This window comes from Haliaeetus leucocephalus, unplaced genomic scaffold (genome assembly GCF_000737465.1).
Source record: "Haliaeetus leucocephalus isolate CR32 unplaced genomic scaffold, Haliaeetus_leucocephalus-4.0 Scaffold773, whole genome shotgun sequence".
NCBI lineage: Eukaryota > Metazoa > Chordata > Aves > Accipitriformes > Accipitridae > Haliaeetus > Haliaeetus leucocephalus.
This window is the reverse complement of record NW_010973209.1, coordinates 139,896-156,973: the sequence shown is the minus strand read 5'-3', so window position 1 is coordinate 156,973 and position 17,078 is coordinate 139,896. Positions and strand designations below refer to the sequence as shown.

General features: G+C 48.7%; 1 protein-coding gene across 4 annotated transcripts in view; it reads left to right on the top strand.

Moving 5' to 3' along the window:
• The first annotated feature begins 6 nt into the window (after positions 1 to 6).
• The window catches only part of CCDC15 (coiled-coil domain containing 15), a 19,312-nt gene continuing 2,240 nt past the window's right edge, over positions 7 to 17,078 (top strand). The window contains exons 1-11 of one of the 4 annotated variants that reach the window (XM_010581338.1): positions 7 to 217; positions 2,349 to 2,453; positions 3,372 to 3,554; positions 4,433 to 4,537; positions 8,442 to 8,606; positions 9,823 to 9,942; positions 11,777 to 11,880; positions 13,981 to 14,160; positions 14,233 to 14,381; positions 15,100 to 15,269; positions 15,731 to 16,431. In XM_010581338.1, coding sequence (XP_010579640.1) covers positions 44 to 217; positions 2,349 to 2,453; positions 3,372 to 3,554; positions 4,433 to 4,537; positions 8,442 to 8,606; positions 9,823 to 9,942; positions 11,777 to 11,880; positions 13,981 to 14,160; positions 14,233 to 14,381; positions 15,100 to 15,221 — 1,407 coding nt within the window. In that variant the 5' untranslated portion in view covers positions 7 to 43 and the 3' untranslated portion in view covers positions 15,222 to 15,269; positions 15,731 to 16,431. Of the gene's footprint in view, positions 218 to 2,348; positions 2,676 to 3,371; positions 3,555 to 4,432; positions 4,538 to 8,441; positions 8,607 to 9,822; positions 9,943 to 11,776; positions 11,881 to 13,980; positions 14,161 to 14,232; positions 14,382 to 15,099; positions 15,270 to 15,730; positions 16,432 to 17,078 lie in introns of those variants that run through there. The other 3 variants (XM_010581335.1, XM_010581336.1, XM_010581339.1) reach the window with 3 other exon arrangements.

Here is a 17,078-nt window from a genome sequence, read left to right as displayed (position 1 = left end):
TCCTCTGTCCCTTCCTCAGGGCCAAACCTGGCGTGGTGCTGGGATGCTGCCACCCTCGAAGGAGCGGCTCCGGGGGACCGGGGAGCGCCCGGGGGGGCGTCAGGCGAGACCCCCGCGGCAGAGCTGGCGGGTGCTGGCCGAGAGGAACCAGAGCGTGGCCCCCGTGGGCGTCTGGGTGGAGAGTGCCCCAGGGCAGCCGGAGGAGAGCCTGGCCTTTGTGAGTGCTGCCGCGGGGGTCCCGGGCACCATCTGGGCTGATGGGTCTCACCAGGGATGTCTCTAACCCTCCCAAGTTGTGCCAGCAAACCCTACGGGGGCGATGGGAGGCCGAAAACAAGCTTTTTCTCTGTTTGAAGGCAGCCAGGAACACTGCTCCTGAAAAGAATAATTTATTTTAATGGCTTTTAGTGGGGTCAAAAGCCACCGTGGTGTCCGTGCAGCCTGGCATCCCATTTACACAAACCCACAGCATCTTTCTGACTTGATTCTCCTCAAATAAACTGCATTTTTGGGGGAGAAACAAATTGGTTTTAAACATCAGTCAGGTGGAGAATCCAGCCAATGCTCTAATCAGAGCCGTTGATTGCTTAATTATTTGTATTGTGTGCTCTGCACTTTTAATTTTAGCTTTAAGATCTATAAATTTTCAACATATTACTAGAAGCTGCCTTCCAGTGTAGGTAGCACAGCTAAAACTTACCAGGTTTGTGCCCTCCGCCCCCCCAGTGTGAGTGTTTTCTCGCTATTCCCGGATGCTCCTTGGTTTATCAGCACCAGGTTTGGAACTCCACGCCATAGCTTTACATTTGAGGTGCCTGTGCCGTACCTGGCTGACCAGTCCCCCCTGTATCGATGCTGCTCTTCACCTTCCCATTCATCTGTAAGGGATGTTGGCGAGCTGAGATTTTATTCCACGTTGCTTATTTAAAAAAAATAAATAAGTTGAATGTTTCTGGGTCTGGAGCCAATCTCTGCTGTACCCTGTTAGAAACACTTAAGAAAATCTTTATCGATGTCTATCTCAGGGATTTCTGCTTTGAGGGTTATTATAAGAGGACTAAAAGTGCATTAAATATAGGATGATGAGTTCAGTCCCCTGTAATTAATGTCTAAACGTTACAGAAGCTCCTGCCCTTCTGAGATGATTTATTTCCATATTGTAATTTAAATCCTGAAAGGTTGAGATAATATATGGAAATGAATCATCTCCATATTCCACATAACTTCCACCTCGGCGCCGTGAAACTTCTGGGGGAGCCAAACTCTTCCTGACTGCTTCGGGTGGCCTGGGCGCTCCTGGTCCTCCCTGGGTGTGGGGGCTTTCAGGTGCCTTCAGGTGTGCATGAAGGTGCACAGGGTTATTGGAGCTTAATTAATATACTTTCATATGCCAGTGGATCATATTAAAAAATATATATTAATGCCTGCTACACCAGAATTGCTAATGAGGTTGCCAACGGGATGTGGAGCAAGCTGTCGATGGCACTCTTTCATGTAGCTCTGGCTTGGTTTCGTCATTAACAGTGCAGATTTCTCCCTGTCTTCATGCTTGTTTGGTTGTGCTGACCTTGCTTTGCTGCTGGTCACATTCCTGGCAGTCAGTGGGATGTAGGGAGCACCCAATCCAGCGTTTACTAAGTTGAGTCGAGTTCAGACTTGCCCCTTTCCTCCCATCCATTCAGACTCTGATTTTTCTTGCTTTAGGCCGTACTGCGGTGACAGCCAGGAGAGCAATACCAGTTTTCTTAAACTGTGGTAGTATCAGGATTGCTTGGCATGACTTCAAGTGAGAACCTTAAAAAAAACAAAAACAAACAAAAAAAACCACCCTGATTTTTTTTCTTTTTTTTTTTTTAGGTCATTGCTTTTAATCTTTTACTTCAGATGGTAAAAACGTTCTCGGAGCCACAGCCATGCCCGTGCTGCGCTCTGCAAACTGCTTCCCTGATACACTTCCAGCCTTGCTCTTGCAGAGCAATAATGGGATTAGAGGCCGGCCCATTCCTTTTGGATCCAGGCTTTGAATATTTGAGCATCCTTTCATGGGAGCAGGAGCTAGGAGTTGCTGCCTTATTTTTTCTTTCTGTGTGCGTTTGAAGAGAGGTAAAGGAGGAGGTGTGCACGTTCCGTATCTGGCTAGCTAGATTCGATCCAAGCTCATAATAATTGAGTAGACATTGTGCAAGCTGTTACTGCACAGATTTAGAAACAAAACATTGTTAAGTTTGCTCTGGATGTTGCTTTCCTGGCTTGTAGATGCAGGTGTTGGAAGGGAAGATGGAATACAAGCTGCTATAATGCTGCAACGTAGCAAAAAATTGTGTGAAATCTACTTTCACCTCTTGCAGGCTTCAGCATTTCAGGTGGAGGAGGAGCTGAAGGAGCAGCAACGGGAGAAGGCAGCCAGCCTGAGACGCTTCCAGGGAGAGGTGAAGCAGCGAGTGAACCAGCAGGTCAGGATGCGAAGAAAGCAGCAGCTGCAGAAGTCCTACGAAGCAGTAAGCAGATCTCTGTCCCTGCCTTGCCAGGAGTCTTGCAGGAGAAACTCCTCTGAAAACAGTGTAAATCAGACAAAAACCCACTAGACCTCCAGTCAAGGTGTTAATAAGAAAAAAAAGAGGAAACTCATGGTCATGGCAGACCCCGTGGCTGCAAACGGTGTCGCCTCAAGTGAGGTCAGTGTGGCACCTTGGTTTGCTCTGGCACTGAAGGTGCTTTAAGCCCTTTGCCTCCCTGCAGAAAGGTCACTGGCTCTCTTGGGCAGCTGAAGAACAGAGTCCCGGTGCCCTGTGCAGAATTGTGTGGAGTTTAAAAAATAGCCAGGCCAGAGTTGTGAATGATGTGGGTGTCTCCTGGCTGCATTTGAAACAAAGCAGCTTATTTCTGCTATCCCTCTTCCAAATAGTTCTCAAGCAACACTTTCACGCTGTCTCCACATTCCCATTTTCCCTGTGGGCTTGTTTTAGGTTATCCTGTGAATATATTTAATCCTTTGTGCTTTCAAACAACTGCCAGGGAGACTTGCCAGAAACTTGCTGTGGAGCAAGAAGGGAACGCACTGAAATGTCAACAGTTTTGGCTACCCCTGGGGTGTTTGGGCTGTTTCCAGGGCTTGGGAGGCATGGTTGAGTGGGGATGTCCTCACGTAACTCAGCTAGCACCGCTCCAGACTGAAAGCCCGCAGATGCCTTCAGCCCCTGAGAGCCCGCTGGCTCTTTGCGCCCCTCTCAGCGTGGAGAGCAAAAATGTCCATCTGAAGAAATGCCACCAAACTGAGCCAGCAACTCCTGCACAGCACGGGTGATGTCCTGCTAGGTGATGGTTAGAGATTTGCACGTGGCCTTTTAACTCTGGGGTCCGTGTCCTGGCAGGCAGAGAGGGAGAGCTGCATCGCCATGCAGTACTCAGACTCCGCACTGCGCTTGACGCCCCGGAAGAACACGTGCCTGTTTCGGAGCCACCCCGCGCCTGCCATCTGCGGTCCCAGCGCTCACACCCTCCCAGCACAGCGGCAAGGGATGCAAAGTGAGCCGTTCCAGTGGCAAGCTGCCAAGGTGAGCGGTTCTCCTCCTGCATTTTTCATCCCTGCTTCATCATGCCAGATGCTTGTGGTTTGAAATGAAGAACAGGCAATGTTTCTTTTTCTTTTACAACGCATCCCTAATATTTGTTTTTAATGTTGAATGAAACATTGGCTTACATTTTCACTCTGGTTTACTGACTATTGTTGTACTCCTCCATAGCACTCATCAGAGCATCAAAACGGGTAGTAGATGCCTTCTTGGAGGATGCTGTGGTTGAACTTGCCCCGCTGCTTGTAGATACAGTGAATTTTCCCTCTGCACACAGGGACTTGTTGCTGTGCAGGCATGTCGTGTCAGAGAGGTGGCACTAGGTGGTGCCACCTCATTGCAGCTTGTCTCCTACAGACTGGGAGTATGGGATCGCGAAATCTTGGAAAACCTGCCTTTAGGGACTGTTTTAAGCTTTTTTTAATAGTGATGCTTATGCTGCATTTGGCATTTTATAGAGCACATGTGTTCACCTAGGAGCTGGAGTTATTCTGGTTGAAGTACCGCTTCCCTTGGGGTGGAGCATCCCTTCTGCCTGGACACTGGCCAGGACAATCAGGGATCTTGGACTTCTGGCATCTCAGCAAAGTGGTTTGGGAGCAGATGAGCTGTAACCAAGCCCTTTACCTTGCCTGGATCAGGATTTCAGTGCATTGGGGCAGCTCTGAAAGACACCTTGGGTTGCAGGTTACCTTATAGCTATTTGTGAAGCTAAGTGTCTGTTGAGTTGCACTCCCTTGATAAAGGACCCTGGTTGGAGCAGGGTACATTAGGAGATCTGTTCTGTGCAGCTAAATTTGGTGGAAAGCAGCTAGTGACCGCTTCTTTCGTCTTGTCTTTACCTTCCCTCTTCATGGCAGCTTAGCAAAACCATGAAGCAAGTTCGGCGCAGGCTGGCGTCCTGCAAAACCATGCCCCAAGGAGCGGGTCTCCCCGAACTCGCAGGCGGAGTCTGGAGGCGAGAGGTGAGTGAGGGGTGCCTGGGGTGGGGTAAGAGGAATTACCTTGCAAACTGGTGAAGGTCTGGCTCTAATTAGCAAATCCAAAGTGTAGTTCAGTGAGTTTCTCCAGAATTGAAACAAACTGGGCTTTTGTGACCCACCTGATGATTAGCTCGTGGCTTTTGGTGGCCTGAGGGTTCTGTCCATCTGTTCTTGCTGCCTTTCAGAGAAGACAGCAGGATAAAGTGGGTGAAAACCTCTCTGTTTGCAGAGACAAACAAGAGAGAAACTAGGAAACAAGAATTTGAAAAAGATTTTTTTAAAGGCTGAGATTGTGATCTGGGTATCTGGGAAGAATGCGATGGTCAGCCCTTCCCTTAGGTGCCTTTATTTCTTCAACAAACCTCAACAACTCTTTCCCTTGCATCAATCCCTTGTTTCATGTGGGTGGCAAAGATCTGGAGGGTTTTCCTCACCCAGCGCTGGCTTCTGGTAGAGAATTGTTGGCACGCATCCGCTTTCCTCAAAGCGGAACATAGGACCCATGTAGGGAGGTCAGTCCCGAGTGCCTCACCTTTTGTTCTGTCGAATTTCATCCTGCTTTTGTCACTCCGGTTGTCAAGAACAGCTTTGTATTGCAGCTATTATCCTGGTTTCTATGCCAACACCTTTCTTAAACTGACGTACTTTGTCCATCCTGGAGAACACCAGCAGCAACCCCACCTGGTATTTTGTCTTCTGCCCCCTCCAGAGCCAGTTTCCTGCCCGTCTTGCAGTTCTTCATTCCCATGTCTTTCTTGGGTTCATCAAAGGTGAAGTAGATCTTGGCTGGCTGTTATCTAGAAAATACCTTTTATATAAGGGCTGGTCCGGCTCTTCCTCCTCTGTGTACTGTTGGATTTCTCTTCAAGGAAGTCAGCTTTGTGAACAAGAGTTACAGACACAGTATAATTATGGGCTCGAAAACCTCATTATCCATTTCCAACACTAAACATACCTTCTGTTTAAGTCTTCGATGCATTGAGGCTGCTCAGCAAGATGGAGTGATTCATTACTTTGCTATTAGCAGCACTAAAGCCGTGCATGAATAATACAGCTGCTGCCCCTGCAAGCCAGGGGGTTACAGAGGTAGCAAGTGGGATGCGTGGGAGTCCCGTGGCGAGTCATCCACAGCAGTGAGAAACAAGGCTGGGAGGGATTGGGGGCTATCCTCCCACCTGAACCTTACTGCAGCTGCAGTTAATCTATGCTCTCTTCAGACCTCTGGCAAGGAGGATTTAACAGCTTCCCTAAGCAATTTATTCCAGGAGGGATATATTGATTTATTGCGTTACTCTGTTTTATTACTCCAAGATAGTAGAGGGGAAAAAAAAGCTCTAGTATTAATCTGACTCTTTCTCCCTGTCTGAAGGTTTGCTATGTTCACAGCTAGGCAGGACAGCAGCTTGTTCCCTTCTCTTCAGATGCAAAAGGCTGGCTTGGATTTAACCACCCTGCTAATTGCTGCCATAGTGCACAGCCTTGCCCTTTGCCATAGTGCACTGCCTTGCCCTTTGCTTTTGTCCACGTAGAATTTTCTTGTGCTGTCTATTCCAGCTGATTTCTTTGGTTTGAACTCAAGCATTTTTAGCCTGTTCTCAAATACTTCTGCAACTTCAAGTGGCTTGGTGGGGTCTACATGTAATCAAGATGCTTCTTTCTTCTGTCATCCAGGCCAATAATGAAATTATCAAGGAGAGTCCACCTAGTTCTTACTCTATTTTTGTGCAGTGAACTTCTGAGACTGAATCTGGGTAGTGTTTTTCATCAGTATTGCACCTCCCATGTAACAGTTTCACCTAATAGATATTTCTTCACACAAGTATTGAATTAGGCCATGTCAAAAGCTAAGCTAAAATCGAGATGTCTTCTGCTGTGCTTTGCCTGAGGCCTCTTTCTTCTATTGCAGGAGAAATTCAAACCAGCTAGACGTGACTTGCTCTTGACAAATTTATGCTGGTTGCTGCTTATCTTGTTTTCTAGCAGCTTACAGGCGGTTTGCAAGGTGATTTCCTCTTGTTTTTCCAAAAGTCAGGCACTTAAACTCTTGAGGCTAAAATCTTCTTAGTATTTCCTTTTCCCCTCCTTTATTTAAAGATACACACTCATTGTGCCCTTTTCTGATAATCTGGACCTCCACAGATTTCGGGGAGAGGCTTGGGGAGACAACTGTTAGCAGCTCGTCTGCTACTCCTAACAGTAATCCAGGGCAGGTCCTGCCTGCTTAAAAACCTCGGCTTCTAGGAATAATCTGACTTTTTCTTCCCAATAATAATAATCCAAGATTTTTCTTGCTGCTGCTATTAGCTCAGAGCAAGCCTTTGGCTGAACATCAATGCCCAGAAGCATAAAACACTGTTGTTCTTGGTGTCCTCTGATAGCTGTCCTTCTTGAGTAGCGAGTCCTTTAGTCTCTCTTACTAAAGCCTGACTTGTTGCCTTGATCCCTCTTGTTTTACTTAGAGCTTTGGCCTTTCTGGCACTTGTTTTGTTTTTTTTTGTCCCCGTGTGCTTGTGTTGTCTCTTGCGTGATTCCTTCAGTAATCTGACCCGTGCTCCACTTCCGCTGTGCTCGCATGGATTGCAGGCACAAGAAGAGCTTGGGATTTAGCCAGGGTTGTCTCGCACTGCACTGCTTGTCTTGCCACTCTAGCTGGGTAGTTTGCATTTGCTCAGTTGAAAGCAACTGTTGCTTCTCCTTGAGTCCTGTTTTCCGCATTTTTCTTCTGTTTTTTTTTCTCCTTCTTCCCTCTAAGGAGTTGCATTCCCTGCGATCAATAATCCACGTTGCCAAAATTGTTGCTCTTCGTCTCTCCTAGAGATTTCTTTCCAGGTCAAAAACATTCAAAGAGTTTCCTCCCTGCTTTCCCAAGCATATACCTAGGTGGTAATTGCATGGAAATTACCTGTCTGGTGTTTCAGATGATCCTGTTCACCAAATCTTCAGCCGCTTTGCCTTAGGGTTTTGTAGACTCCTGTAGGTCCCCAGCATTACAGCACCCAAATTCTTTTCCCCGACAGATTGTTCCCCAAAGTTGGGGTTTTTTTCCACAGTTTCATTTCCTTCTACCTTCAGGGCTTCAGAACATCCGTACAAAGCAATAACTGTTCCTCTCTATTCCCTTGTCCTCACCGAAGCAGCTCTTCTGTGTTGTGTTTCTCTCATGACAGGGTTGATAGAGTAATTCCTATGTCTATCAAATAATTTCATGTTCAGACTAACTCCGGGCTTTCCTCCATCCTTCCTGTATTGCAGCAGAGTCATCTCAAGGGTTCCCTGGTGTGACCTGCTCTCCTCCTGTTGATCCATCCTCTCCCTCTGTCAGCAGTCCCACTCTTCCCTTCCTAGCATGCTGAAGGGACAGCAAGGCAGGGAAAAAAAAAAAAATCCTGGCTCTGAGCTTGCTTCTGGCATTTTGATTTTTTTAGTTTGCAGGAAACAATCTGCTGCCTCTCAAAATATTGTTAATTGGCACCAGGGAGCCTGCCCACTCCCCATCTGAAGGAGTACACTACGTGCTCATACTCCAGTGCCACTCCAGAGATCCCACCACCCCCCAACTCCTTGCAGTTGCAAAACAGTGCCTGGAGAGGTCTTTTCCTTGTCTTTCCTTTGCCCTGCACACATCTGTCCCTCTGTTTCTGCAGTTGGTGAGTAGGTAGTCACGAGTTACCCTGCTAAATTCAGATTTTTCTGGCTCTCGTGCCCTGCGGTGATGCTTGAACACGTTGCACTGCTGCCCGCCAGATCTCAGCTGACTCTACAGAATAAGTGCCCTCGAGTTAAAGCTACTTCTTACCCGTGCACAAGGATGTTGAATTTGCCCTCAGCACCAAAGCAGCCACATTTGAATTCCAGATTTACACTCGTCTCCTCCCTTCTTCTCCAGAAACCAGAGTCTTGCAAGACAGCCATGGTGCCCACAGAAGATGAGAGTGAGGAACTGCTTTTGGCAGGACATCATGATCTGCCAGCTGAACTGCAAGACCAGGGGACAGCCCCGCATCAGGCTGAGCAAGACGATGACTTCTACATCAAAATTGAATTTGAAAAAGTAAGACTCATATGGGGCTGGGCCAGTTGGTCTTAAGAGGTTCAAATCGTTGAGATTTGGGTTTATTTCAGCAGAGTCGGTGAGGCTGCTGTTGTAGTAGAGCAGTTGCTCCCTCAGGCCTGGTTAACTCTTAAGCCTACTGTCATCAAAACAGGCTCAAGAGCAGTGTCAAAGCTAAGTGAGAATGGCGGCTTCTGTTTCACTGCTTTCATCTTACAGCTGTGGCTTCAAAAGGGGTTTTATTTGTGCCTGCCTCGTGATGCCAGTTGGCTGGTGCTCAGCGGAAATCTGAAACTGAGTGTGTGCAATTGCATTGTACACTTAACCAAACTCCAGACTGCGGCTGGCGGGACCTGCAGCTGCCTCTGGTCCGGCTGCCCTGCTTGGAGGCAGCAGCAGGGTGGAAGAGCTGTGGATGGTGCATCAAATCAGCTGGAAACCTCCTAGAAAAGAGGGGGAAAAAAAAAAAAAAAAGAGCTTTTCATCAGAGGAATGAGCTGGCTGTGACAATTCCTGTGCCTTGAGCTGGTGAAACACCTCCCTTAGATGTAGCGTGAATCTGTCTGCTTGTGAGGACTGAGCTAATGTATTTATCGATTCCTCTTTTGTTTTCAGGCAGACTTTCATTAAGCATCTGAGGTGTTGAAACGTTTTGCCCTGATTACCTGGAGTAGTTAGCAAATACTTTATGGCTATAGCAGCATGTGCCCAACCTTAGCTGGTGATTAGTCCAGCTAGGAGCAGAAATACTGGCTTGACAAATATTGAGCCGAGGGAAGAAGGCGGAGCTTTACGCTGAGGTTTTGGGAGACTTGGCTGTTGAATTCCCCTGACGCTTTTGTTGTTTTTATTATTGTTATTTGTATTATTGGGGGTATTTTTTGCACTTCAAGAAGTTTTAATGGAAGTTTGGGAAGGAGAAGTGTGAATCCATATTTAAACTAAACCAGAAACCTCCTCCCAGGGTATCTCTAGAGGTGTTTTGACAAAGCTTTGGTGCTCAGGCTCCTGCATGGAGATGTTGCACGTGTCCGTCCTGTCTATAGTCAACCTATATCCCCCCAAAAAAGCACAGCTCATAGGTAGGTTACCTTTTGAGGACTGTAGGGATCATGCCTACGTGAGGACCCACCTCCAGCAAGGAGTATTTTATTGAGCGTAGATGAGAAACTTGACCGTAAAGGTGCTGATGCTGCTCTCTTACATTATCTTCCAGTTCTGTGATGGATCGGTGAAGGCCTCAAGCTTGCCTGAGCCTCCTCAGAGGCTGCACACCGATTACCAAGCTCCCCTCGTACTCTGGGCTGGTGCAGACCAAGAGGAAACCAAGAAGCAGGTTTGTCCGCTGGAGCCAAGTCCTCATTGTTTCATCTCCATTTCAGGACTGAGATGTATTGAGCATAGGGGATACTGCTAGCTCAGATAAGAAGCCTCAAGAGCAGCCTTAATGTATGAAGCATCTGCTAGGTTTATAAGTTTGTCAGTGTTGATGGTGTCTCAGGTCTTGGGCAAACATACCGTGTTCTTTCTTAACATCCGTCGTGACCGTAAGTGCAATCATTACGTGCTCCTCCCGCAAAATCTGGGATCTGAATAACATCGAAGGGTTGGAGGAGCAACGGGCTTTGTTCATTTTGCCTGGCAAAACAAAGGTGTCGCTTTCTGTAGTTGCATGGAGAGAGAGAGAACCTGCCAAAATGCTTAAAAAAAAAAAAACAACCAAAAAAAACAAGCCGCGCCTTATCTTGTTTGGGTATAAGGCTGGGAATGTAAGGTTTCTAACATATCAGCACCTAACAGGGATCGGGATGGTAGCTTTCAAGCACAGGCTGCAGACCTGTTGCCGAGTGTCTGATTTAATGACGAGAGCTTACCAGCCTGCGACCAGGACAGTTTGGCTCATGCTAGTCTAGGTGATACAAAGAGATGATGTTTCTCTTGGATGCCTAAGGAAGTGACTTTTATTTTCCTGCTTCCTTCTGACATGAAGAGGAACACTTCCTCTTCTTTTGTCAGCTTTCTTGAAGCTTACAGCGTAAAACTGGAAAGGACTTTGAAAGAGTTGTATTTTTTTGTTGTTTCTTACGTGCATTTTTCCAACAAGCTGATCCAAAATCCAGTTGTGGTTTCTAGATGGTGTGACAGCAGCTGGGGCTTGTCAGGCTGCTCCTTCCCCCAGCGGTTCCCTCTGCCCCTTGTTTTTTATCTCTGTGGCTCTGCTCCACCCTGAGATAACTGGTTTTGCAGCACTCTCTTCTGCGTGGGTTTTTTCCATCCAGCTTTGTCCACTTTCAGCCTGGTGATCTCTCCTGCTCCTTTATCTCCAGCTGTGCAGGGCTCTCTGCTGGGCGAGATGGACAAACTCAGCCCAGAACTCTTGGCGTTGGTGAGGAAAAACTCACGCCTTAAACTTTTTGGCATCGTGGAGCTCAAACTAGCTGTGTACCAACCAATTCCCATGTGGGTGGGAGGGCTTTTGGTGTGAGCTTTAGCCAGGAGGTTTCCCTCCCCTTGCTGCATTGGTGGAGTTAAGCCAAAGCCCAGACATGAAACCTCTTTGTGAGCTTAGATCCTGCAGGGCTCTTGGATCCCTGAACCACAGGACTCCCTCCTGTGTGGGAGTTGTTTCCTGCAGGGCTCTTGGATTTGTCTCAGCAATGACTTTGCCACCTCTGTGGTTCTCCTATATGTAGTGGGTCCAGCTCGGTGTTGTATGTTCATTTTTTTGGAGATACAGGCTTCCAGTGAACCGCAGAGGACCACCGGTCCCCAGGTGGATCGAAATTCTTGGACTGTGGCTTGTAGCGCTCTGGGGAAGTGGGTTGAAGTGGGAACCAGCTCTTTTACCCCCAGGAAAGCGAGAGTTTAGGAATTTGTCAGATGACAGAGCTTCCATCCATAGGACGGTTCAGTTGAGGGATGCTGATACAAAGCTCTCTGATACTCTGAGACATCTTGGTCCTCCTCTCCTAGCTAACCACAGTCTCTCCAGTTTCTCAGTCCTGGGGCATGTGCACTAGGAGATGTTTGAGGATCTCTTGGGGAAGGAGCAAGGTTTCTATCCTGACAGATGTGCGCTCTAGAAATCAAGCTGGGCGCTGATATCACTCAATATCAATCCCAGCCTGTCCCCAGCTGTCCTTCTCAAAGGCGCCTCTTCTTTCCCGCAGCGTCAGTATGAGTACCTGAGATACAGGCGCCTCTTCATGAACATCGAGCGAGAGCAAGTGAAGGAGCAGCAGAGGCAGAAAGAGAGGCAGAAGAGAATCATTGAGTGAGTATGTGCGGATGAGCGCCAGTGTCTTGGCGTCACCTCTTTCATCGCAGGCAGGGCCGCCCTTAAGGCCAGAAACGTCTTGTGTGCTTGTCTGGTGTGAACCAGGCAACGGGATTTTGGAAAGCACTTCTGCAGCCCAAATGGATGGATTGAAAAGGCCGCTTTATCAACTTTTTAAAAAGTGGAGAGTATGTTTCAAGAAGCTCCGCAGTACCAGTGCCAGTTATAAAGCCTGAGTTACCTCCTGGGTTTAGTTTAGTGCCCAATCTGTTAACCCTGGGGTGGGATTCATTCGACCAACCCCCACCAAGAGACACCCTTGGGCCATGTTGAGTCCTTCAGAGGTGCTCAGCACTTCTCTGTCTACTTTGTGAATCCCCTGCAGCTTGGGTAGGAGTTGGGAACCAAAACATCAGGCTGGGAGAGTTGTATGCAGCTCACCCAACCGTGATTCTTGGGAACGGATCCCAAGCCCCTCTGCTACAGTCCATGTCTAGAAACTTTGGGGTGAGGTCACATCATTGTTGTTAAACTGATCTTATCTCTGGGGCTTTTAATATCAGACCCTTCACCCTCACAACTATAAATGTATATGGTGTATTGAAAAGATTTCCCAGCATTTGTTCCAGAGTTGAAAAGTCGGTATCTGTGTAAAAGTATCAGTACTCATTTTGGTGGTTTAGTCAACGAACACCTTAAAAGGGAGAAGATAAGGAGGAGCTCTGCAAATTCACACCAGAATAGGAAAGAGACTCTAGGGGTTTTTTTTGTCTCTGCCTTGCTCTAAAATAAAACGATGTAGCTCTGACCATCTTGGTCTCTAATGCCTGCTCTGCAGTGGGCAGGTTTTGTGGGAGCAGGACAGGCACCCAAGGGCAGGATTTTCATGGTCACTTTTCAGAGAGAAATTGCCAGTCTAAAGAAACGCTCCTCCAGCCACATTCCTGACATATAAATTGGCACTCGGGAGCTTCGGAGATCTTTTCCTGCCCTGCAAGTGCTGGCAAGACACCAGGGATTTCCTAGTTAGTGTGATATCTTTTTATTATGTTTTTTTTTACCCCTGGTTGCAGGGGTGCTGCTAGAGCTGCAAGCTGCTTGGAGCGTATGTGGAAAAGGGCTGGTTTTGTAATTACTTAGCGTAAAGCCTTAAGTCGGCCTTGGCCTTAGTTTCTGTAGCAGAAGATTTATGGTGGGGTAGTTAAGGCTCTATTACCACTTCATTTAAAAAACATTTTGGAGTTTATAACCTGACTAGAGAAGTTTGGCTTCAGCACGTTCCTTCTGGATGTAAAGATTTGACCCCCCAAATGGAGTAACATCCGAAACGTCTCGTTCGATTACGCTTTCTCCCCCTGGCTTCTACCCAGCCTTGATTTTTTTTTTTTTTTTTTAAATTCCTTTTGGCAGTGATCAGCCTGTAACATGTTATTGCATTTGGTACTCATCAGTGGGAATAAAATGGCAGATGCTTCAGTTTAAAGTCTTTGTGCTTTGTAATTGCCGCTTGTCAAGGGAACGTGCTTTGTGTTTGGTGTGACTTATACAACCCAGATTCCACTGAAAGGACTGGAGTGCTGTGTAAGTGCAAGGGCGATTGAGGAGATAGAGGAAGATTTGATTAAAAATGCTTCTTAAAGCCTATTTTGGAGTAGGTGTGGGATCCTTGGAGCTTTTCTGCTATACCCAGCACTCTTCTGTGGCCCTGTTACGTTCCCCGTCCTGGAAGCTGCAAGGACAGCTTACAGTAGGATCCAAGCTGCCCCCTAATCAGAAGAAGTCTGAAGTGGGGAAGCTGAGCTGTTGGCCCTTCCTGGTGGATCTAAAAGATCCCAGGCACTGCTCTTGGTTTCAGAAGGACAGAAGAGCAGCTCTTTTGGGGAACTGCAGGTGGCACTTCTTAAATGGAGCATGTGTGAATGTGATGTGGGAGGGAGCTGGAAGGAGAAGTCCACGATGGTGAGAAGACTAGCAGGCAGGAGGAGGTCAAGGACAGGATCATCTAGATCCCCTTGCCCTGAGCTTACAACCAGGGGCTGGCAGGGAACGGAGGTTGGGATGGAGAAGCTCCTTCTCTAAGCATGTGTGTGCCTGCAGGATTAAGAGGAAGAAGGAGAACCAGCGCCGGGTGGAGGAGCAGAGGATGCAGGAGATGGCCGAGCAGCAAGAACCCTCCCCGGGAGAGGGAGCCTGCGAAACCCTGGCCCAGCTTAAACTGGAAGAGAGGAGAGCGAAGAAAGTTAAAGAAAAACAGCAGCGAAATAAGGAGTACATGAGGTACGGCTGGATCCCCTCTCCTTGTGCAGAGCTGGGTGTTACTGGCAAAGGTGAATATTTTATCCCTTGCAGGTACATTGAAGCTCTAAGAGCCCGGATGAGGGAGAAGATAAAACTGTATAACATTGACTTGCCCCCGCTGTGCTCCTGCGGGTCTGATTTCTGGGACTCCCACCCGGATACCTGTGCCAACAACTGCATCTTCTACAAAAACCACAAAGGTAGGAGCTTCTGCTTCTGGAGAGGAGGCACTAGACCTGGATCTCTGATTATATAGGAGAAATCAAACATGGCTAGATGTTTCCATGGTCCTGGGCTGCTGTGTAGAGATGCTCCTACAAATATACTCCTGAGAGGGCAAGTCAGGTGCTCTGCTACTTGTTTCTAACTCAGCCTTTTCCTCTGTCCCTTCAGGGACCTTAGTGGCATCCTCAGCAAAGCACCAGCCTCTATAAAGCATTAAATAATGCTGCTGTAATACGTATGTACGTTGGTAGGGGGAAAACCATAAGGAAAACGCTGCAAAACAGGCTCATTAGGGGCACAGAAAACCTCTGCCTTAAATCTTCTGCTGGGAGGATGCACAAAGGTGGTGGAAGTTGTCTTCATTAGGTGATGGATTGCTCTGATCTTGAGTACAGCTTGGAAAAATACCTGTCTGAGCAACTGGGAGTCATCTTCTGGGGTAAAAAAATAGAGAAATTGGGGCTTTACAAAAAAATCTTTAGCTTTCCTGCTTTGGCTTGCATGCTGCTTCATACTCAGGACCGTGCAGAGTGTGCAGACAAGCATGTGGAAAACTACAGGCATGTCTATCTATCTTAAAAAACAGTTCTTCTCTCTCTGCTTTACAGTAAAAGGCTGAACCTGAGCCCAGTTTCGGGCTGTAAGTGAAACTCTCATCTCTCAACACTGCTTCTTTCTCCCCTTCCTGCTCAGCCTACAGCCACGCTCTGCAGTCAGTCGTCTCGTCCTGCGACCCCACAGATGGGAGCCCCTCGGTGAGGCTGCAGCTCCGAGACCTGGCCGCTCTCTGTGCTCGCTCGGGGAAACATCTGTGACGAGGGCAGCCGCATCCCCCGTCCCCCCGGTGTATTTTGGTGACTGTTGTAAGTAGAGAGCAGGGCTGTGCCCTGTCCTGCCTGCTCCTGCCTGTCCCTCCGCTCCATCTGGCAGGACGGCGCCTTTGCTGTCCTACTCCTGGGGCTCAGGTTTAAGCTGCATCTCTCCCATTTTGCTCCCTGTGCGTGGTCGGCCAGACCAGGAGCGTGGGGCGATGGTCGGTGCGAAGGAGCCGATTGCTCCACCAGGCTGGTTTAGAGGGAGGCACTTGAATTCTGGCATTCAGTTGCGAAATAAACTGTTTGCAATTGTTGTTTGTCTCATTAGGAGTGTGAAATGAGAAATGAGGTGCCTGGGGTCAATATCTCTTAGGGTTAGAAACCCTTGTGGCTTCTAACCTCTTCCTTCCCACTCCCCTTCTCTCCATTGCTGTGTCACTCCCGCCAGCCCCTGCCTCTTGGGTCACGGTCCAGAGCCAGGTATTTATTGCTCCTTCGCTTTCTTCCAGGTGAGGACCTCTCCTCCACTAACGGCCACCTGACCCATGCTCCCACAGCCTCTATTTTGCTCCGGAAAGGAGCTTTTTCCTAGGAAAAATCTCTATTTAGCCTCCAGGTCAGTGACTACTGTGCTGCTTCAGCCCCTCAGCAGGGGTTGCTGGAAAAAGATCATTTTTACCAAAAATTACACTGGTGGAGTAACATGGTCCTTCTGCATGGAGGTTGCACCATAACCTGTCATTAATATTTACTGCTTGCCAGCCGCCCTCCTGTCACCTCTCCAATATTAACCACAGCAGGAAGGATGGGCGGCCAAGCATGCCGGATTATTTCTTTTGCCTGTTACCATCCCGCCGGGTGCGAAGCAAACCCACGACCCCGGTCCAGAGGTAGCATGGAGGTGCCAAGCCAGGGGATGCTCCTCCGTTCCCCTGGAGAATCATTCACCAACTTATTTGTGGCGGCCGGTGCTATTTATTAACCGCTATTTGCGTCAGGGGAAGACACCGTGGATCTAATAAGGGGTGTTGAGGTGGATTTGTGAAGGGCGGCAGGATCTGGCCCGGGAGGTTTTTGCATGTGCCAGGGCTGGGGAAGCAAAGGGCTAACGCTGCAAATGTGTGTTTTAACTGATTTCAGGGCAGGGCTTTGTGCTGGGGCAGCTGAGGACAAGCATTTCCTTGGCAGGTCCCCAGGCCTTTGCTTGCACCCTGGGGACCCCTGTTTCCAGCTCTCTGAAGGGGTCGGAGCGGCTCCCGAAGGGCGGTGGGCTGGTTCGGGGCTTAGTTCAAAGGAATGATGGTTAAATAAAGCCATTGCTGCTCCTCGACCTCACGATCTGGCTCTTGCTTGACTCTGTAAATGGGATCCTTTGGGGGGGGGGAATTTCTCCTGGTGTGAAACCTGTGGGAGAGGACAGCGGGACTCCCCAGATCCCTGCAAATAAATCCAAAAGCGTGGCTGGGGCGACTTAGCTGAAATCGGGGCACCAAAGCCCTTTGGGGGGCGAGGGAGCGGCAAAGTTAAAATCGGCCTTTTCTGTTGGAAAAACAGCATCTGGGGAAAACCCCGGAGCCCGGCGGAGGGTACCGGCTGCAGGTGACCCCCCCTCTTTAGGACTTGGCCCCCCTCCCCGGTGCCAAACTTTGCTTTTTCCCTCCTTCCCGCCGGACTTGAAGTCCGATTTTTTGTTTAGGCGGAGCCGGGGACGGAGGGGAAGCTCCGGTTTCGCACCTCGCCGTTGGAGGAGAGGACGGGCCGGGGGCACCCGGGGCGGGACCGAGGCCGAGGCCGGGGCCGGGGCGGGGAGCGGCGGGCCCCGCGGGGCGGTGAAAAGGAGCCGCGGCGGGGGACGAA